Raw genomic sequence first — 6,100 nt, 5'->3', positions numbered from 1 at the left:
TGGGGGATTTGGGGAGGTTTGGGGGATTTGGGGGAGATTGGGGATTTGGGGTCATTCAAGGGAGGGTTTGGGGTGGTTTGGGAGGTTTGGGGGATTTGGGGGATTTGGGGAAGTTTGGGATCGGTTCGAGGGGATTTGGGGGGTTTGGGGGGTGGTTTGGGGGATTTGGGGTCATTAAAGGAGAGTTTGGGAGGTTTGGGGAGGTTTGGGGGATTTGGGGAGATTGGGGGCATTTGGGGCAGTTTGGGGGGATTTAGGGGGAGATTGGGGGCATTTGGGGGATTTTGGGGAGGTTTGGGGAAGTTTGGGGGATTTGGGGAGGGTTCGAGGGGATTTGGGGGCTTCAGGGGCGGTTTGGGGGATTTGGGGTCATTAAAGGGAGGGTTTGGGGTGGTTTGGGAGGTCTGGGGAGGTCTGGGGGATTTGGGGAGATTGGGGGATTTGGGGGAGATTGGGGATTTGGGGCAGTTTGGGGCGATTTAGGGGAGATTGGGGAATTTGGGGAGGTTTGGGGTGGTTTAGGGGAGGCTGGGGGTTTAGGGGAAATTTGGGGGCTTTGGGGTCATTAAAAAGGGTGGGTTTGGGGTGGTTTGGGGGATTTGGGGGAATTTTGGGGGTCTCTGGGGGTTCAGGGAGTGTCTGGGGTCGTTTTTGGGGTCCCTGACCAGGGGGTGTCTCTGGGGGTATTTTGGAGGTGTTTTGGGGGTCTCTGGGGTGCTTTGGGGTCGTTTTTGGGGTCCCTGACCCGAGGAGGTCTCTCGGGGTGTTTTTGGGGGTGTTTTTGGGGGTCGTTTTTGGGGTCCCTGACCCGGGGGGCGCCCCCCCCTCCCCACAGACAGAGCACAAGATGTCCATCGAGGAGGTTTGCAGGAAATACAACACCGACTGCGCCCAGGCTACATTTTGGGGGGTCCCAGGGGTTTTGGGGTCTCTCCGGGAGGGTTTTGGGGTCTGTGATTTTGGGGGTGCCCCCGACCCCCCTTTTTTTTGCCATGGAGGGACTCCCAGGGAGCTGTTTAGGGTCCCCCCCCAAAAAAAAAAAAACCAAAAAACGTGGTTTTGGGGCATTTTGAGGGATTTTGGGGCATTTCTGAAGGTTTTTTTTTTTTGGGGGAATTTCTCGGTGGTTTTTGGGGTCCCTCCGGGTGGGGTTTTTTTTGGGGGGAGCCTCCCATTTTCGGGATGGCCCCCCCAAAATCCCGCGTGTTTTATTTCACCCCCACCCCCGGGGCTCATTTGGGGCCATTTCGGCATTTCAAGCCCTTCTTGGTGGGATTTTTCTTTTTTTTTTTTGGGGGTCTCCACCGACCCCCCTGATTTATTTTTTTGGGGTGCAGGGTCTGACCCACAGCAAAGCGCAGGAGATCCTGGCCCGGGACGGCCCCAACGCGCTGACCCCCGCCCACGACCCCGAGTGGGTGAAGTTCTGCCGGCAGCTCTTCAGGGGCTCTCCATCCTGCTCTGGATCGGGGGCCATCCTCTGCTTCCTGGCCTACGGCATCCTGGCCGGCACCGAGGACGAGCCTCCAACGACAACGTCAGCCCGGCTTTTGGGGTTTCAGGGGGATTCGGGGTTTGGGGGCGTTTCAGGGGATTTGGGGCTGCGGAGTTAACGGGAGTTAAGGGGGAAAGGAGGGGTCGGTTTGGATGTAGGGGACAAAGGGGGTTTGGAGGGGAGTTGAGGGTCTAAGGGGCAGTTGAGGGTCTGGGGGTGTCGGTTTGGGGGTTTCTGGGGATTTGGAGGCGTTTCGGGGATTTGGGGCGTTTCTGGGGATTTGGGGCTGCAGGAGTTAACGGGAGTTAAGGGGAGTTAAGGGGAGTTAATGGGGGAAAGGAGGGGTCGGTTTGGATTTAGAGGGGATTTTGGAGGGCCGGGGTGTTAATTTGGGTCTGGGGATCGGTTTGGGGGCTTGGGGGTTTGGGGGTTTTGGGGATTTGGGGGGTTTTGGGGGGTTTCAGGGGATTTGGGGCTGCGGAGTTAACGGGAGTTAGAGGGGAAGGAGGGGTTGACTGGGATTTAGGGGGCAAAGGGGGTTTGGAGGGGAGTTGAGGGTCTGAAGGGCAGTTGAGGGTCTGGGGGTGTCGGTTTGGGGGTTTCAGGGGATTTGGGGGCGTTTCCGGGGGATTTGGGGCGTTTCGGGGATTTGGGGGCGTTTCATGGGATTTGGGGACGGGGAGTTAACGGGAGTTATTGGGAGTTAATGGGGGAAAGGAGGGGTCGGTTTGGATTTAGGGGGATTTTGGGGGCCGAGGGTGTTAATTTGGGTCTGGGGGATCAGTTTGGGGGTTTTGGAGGGGTTTGGGGGGTTTCAGGGGATTTGGGGGCGTTTCGGGGATTTGGGGGCTGCGGAGTTAACGGCAGTTAAGAGGGGAAGGGAGGGGTTGGTTGGGATTTAGGGGCAAAGGAGGGTTTGGAGAGGGAGTTGAGGGTCTGGGAGGGCAGTTGAGGGTCTGGGGTGTCGGTTTGGGGGTTTCAGGGGATTTAGGGGCGTTTCGGGGGATTTGGGGCTGCGGAGTTAACGGGAGTTTGGGACAGGGAGTTAATGGGAGTTAAGGGAGAAGGGAGGGGTGGGTCGGGATTTAGGGGGCAAAGGGGGTCTGGGGGCAGTTGAGGTCTGAGGGTTCTGGTTTGGGGGGTTTTAGGGAGTTCAGGGGGATTTGGGGGAATTTGGACTGCGGAGTTAACGGAGTCGTTAACGGGAGTTAAAGGGACAATGGGGAGTTAAAGGACAGTTGGGAGTTTTAATGGGACAATTGGGGAGTTTTAATGGGACAGTTGGGATTTCAGGGAGATTGAGAGGGTTAATTTGGGTCTGGAGGGTCGGTTTGGGGGGGTTGGGGGTTTTTGGGGTTTTAGGGGGTTTAGAGGATTTGGGGATGCAGAATTAAGGGGAGTTCGTGGGAGTTAAGGGGGAAGGGAGGTGGAGTCGGGATTTAGGGTGGGAAAGGGGGATTTTGGGGGCTGGGGGATCAATTTGGGTCTGGGGGGCAGCTGGGACCCCGAGGTGTCCGTTTTGGGGGCCAGGGGTGCCTGACCCCCAAATTTGCTGCTCAGAACGGGGGGGATTTCCCCCCTTCCCCCCTCAAAGCCGAAGGAACTGGAATCGCTCCGAGGGTTTTTTTGGGGTCCTGCTGCTTTTGGGGGTAATTTTTGGGGTCTGGACCCCAAAGTGAAGGCACCCCGTTTAGCTCCCCAGCTGTACCTGGGCATCGTCCTGGCCGCCGTCGTCATCATCACCGGCTGCTTCTCCTACTACCAGGAGGCCAAGAGCTCCAAGATCATGGAATCCTTCAAGAACATGGTGCCCCAGGTGACATTTTTGGGGGATTTTGGGGGATCTGGGGGCTGGGGTCGAAATTCGGGGCTCTGGAGTCGAGATTGGGGGTTTGGGGTCGGAATTCAGGGGTTTGGGGTCGAGATTTGGGGGTTTGGGGTGGAGATTCGGGGTCTGGAGTCGAGATTTGGGGTCTGGGGGCTTAAATCCACATTTAGGGCTGGTTTGGGGGGGTCCTAAAACCTGTTCTGGGGTTGGTTGGGGGCTGGTTTGGGGTCCTGCTCCATTTTTTGGGGGTCCTGCCCCATTTTTGGGGTCCTGGTCCATTTTTGGGGTGCCTTAGAACCTGTTTTGGGGCCGTTTTGGGGGCTCTTTTTGGGGCCATTCTGGGCAGTTTTTTGGGGCCGTTTTTGGGGCCGTTTTTGACCCGTTTTTCTTACTTTTTTTTTTTTTTTTTAACCATTTTTGGGCCAATTTTTTTTTTTTTTTTGGCCACTTTGGGGGCCATTTCGGGGCCATTTTGGGGGGGGCCGGTTTTGAACCATTTTTTTGGGGTCATTTTGGGGCCATTTTTGAGGCCGTTTTGGGACCATTTCTGACACCCCCAGCAAAACGCCCCAACACCAACAAAGGGTTGATTTTTTATTTCAGTGTACCCCGGGGTGTGGAGATTCCCAGGGGGTTTTGGGGTTTCTGGGTTGGTTTTGGGGTTCCCGGGGTCTCTCACCCCCAAACCCCACACGAATCCCCCCAAAATCCCCCCCCAGCAAGCCCTGGTGATCCGGGAGGGGGAGAAGATGCAAATCAACGCCGAGGACGTCGTCGTGGGGGACCTGGTGGAGGTCAAGGGGGGCGACCGAGTCCCCGCTGACCTGAGGATCATCTCGGCCCACGGGTGCAAGGTGGGACCCCCCGGACTGGGGACACCCCCAGATCCAGAGAGACCCCCAAAAATCCAGGGAGAGCCCCCCAGATCCAGAGAGACCCCCCCCAGATCCAGGGATCATCTCGGCCCACGGGTGCAAGGTGGGACCCCCCCGAGACTGGGGGACACCCCAAAAGATCCAGGGAGACCCCAAATATCCAGGGATACCCCTAAAAATCCAGGGAGACCCCTAAAAATCCAGGGATGACCCTAAAAATCCAGGGAGACCCCAAAAATCCAGAGATGACCCTAAAAATCCAGAGAAACCCCAAAGATCCAGGGAACCCCCCCCCAGATCCAGGGATCATCTCGGCCCATGGGTGCAAGGTGGGACCCCCCCGGAGCCTGGGGGCACCCCAAAAGATCCAGGGAGACCCCAAAAATCCAGGGATACCCCTAAAAATCCAGGGAGACCCCAAAAATCCAGAGAGACCCCCCCCCAGGTGGATAACTCGTCCCTGACCGGGGAGCTGGAGCCCCTCCAGTCCCCCCAAACCCCCCTAAAACCTCAAACCCTTCCCTGACCCCCCAAACCTCTCAGAGACCCCCCAAATTTCTTGGGGACCCCCAAATTTATCAGGGACCCCTAAAACCCCTCAGGACCCCCAGGTGGATAACTCGTCCCTGACCGGGGAGCTGGAGCCCCTCCAGTCCCCCCCAAACCCCCCCTAAAACCCCTCAAACCCTTCCCTGACCCCCCCAAACCTCTCAGGGACCCCCCAGATTTCTCGGGGACCCCCTAAATTTATCGGGGACCCCCTAAAACCTCCCCCCCAGGTGGATAACTCGTCCCTGACCGGGGAGTCGGAGCCCCAGACGCGCTCACCCGACTGCACCCACGACAACCCCCTGGAGACGCGGAACATCACCTTCTTCTCCACCAACTGCGTCGAGGGTGAGCCCAAAAACCCCAAAAATAACCCCAAAACACCCCAAAAACACCCAAAAACACCCCAAAATACCCCAAAAACACCCCAAAACCCCAGGAGGGGCAGGGCAGGAGGTTTGGGGGTCCCAAAGCAGCACCTTCTTCTCCACCAACTGCGTCGAGGGTGAGCACAAAAACCCCAAAAATAACCCCAAAAACACCCTAGAACACCCCCAAAATACCCCAAAACCAGCCAAAACCACCCCAAAATACCCAAAAACTCCCCAGAAAACCTGAAGGGGCAGGGGAGGAGGTTTGGGGGTCCCAAAGCAGCACCTTCTTCTCCACCAACTGTGTCGAGGGTGAGCCCAAAAAACCCCAAAATAACTCCAAAATACCCCAAAAAGCACCCCCAAAACCACCCCCAAAAACCCCTACTGACCCCTACTCCCATTTTCCCCTATTTTTACCATTCCCACCCCAACTTTTGGGGATTCCTCCCCTGTTTTTTGGGTGTTTCTGACCCGTTTTTGGGTGTTTCTGACCTGTTTTTGGGTGTCTCTGACCCATTTAAGGCACGGCACGAGGCGTGGTGATCGCCAAGGGGGACAGGACCGTGATGGGGGTCCCTCTTTGGGGCCATTTTGGGGCCCTTTCTGACCCCTATTCCCATTTCTCTGTATTTTCACCATTTTTGACCCATTTTTGGGTGTTTCTGACTCATTTTTGGGTGTTTCTTACCCAGTTTTGGGTGTTTCTGATCCATTTAAGGCACGGCACGTGGCGTGGTGATCGCCATGGGGGACAGGACCGTGATGGGGGTCCCTCTTTGGGGCTGTTTTGGGGCCGTTTTGGGGCTGTTTTTGATCCCTACTCCCGTTTTCCCCAATTTTTACCATTTTTGACCCGTTTTTGGGTGATTCTGACCCGTTTCTGTGCCGTTCCAGGCACGGCACGAGGCGTGGTGATCGCCACGGGGGACAGGACGGGGATGGGGGTCCCTCTTTGGGGCCGTTTTGGGGCCGTTTTGGG

General features: G+C 56.8%; 1 protein-coding gene across 1 annotated transcript; it reads left to right on the top strand.

The window, feature by feature from the left end:
* Positions 1 to 835: 835 nt before the first annotated feature.
* LOC126638134 (sodium/potassium-transporting ATPase subunit alpha-3-like) lies at positions 836 to 5,839 on the top strand (the record flags this gene model as incomplete). The annotated part of the gene is given in 7 exon segments (XM_050311778.1): positions 836 to 895; positions 1,338 to 1,518; positions 1,521 to 1,537; positions 3,198 to 3,311; positions 4,043 to 4,177; positions 4,978 to 5,095; positions 5,644 to 5,839. Coding segments are annotated over 7 exon segments (821 nt in total), but the record flags the coding sequence as incomplete, so codon positions are not given.
* Positions 5,840 to 6,100: the final 261 nt, after the last annotated feature.

Source organism: Myiozetetes cayanensis, unplaced genomic scaffold, assembly GCF_022539395.1.
Source record: "Myiozetetes cayanensis isolate MyiCay16 unplaced genomic scaffold, myiCay2020 scf1645, whole genome shotgun sequence".
NCBI classification, from domain to species: domain Eukaryota; kingdom Metazoa; phylum Chordata; class Aves; order Passeriformes; family Tyrannidae; genus Myiozetetes; species Myiozetetes cayanensis.
The sequence above is the reverse complement of the archived record's forward strand: the minus strand, read 5'-3'. Positions and strand labels throughout refer to the sequence as shown.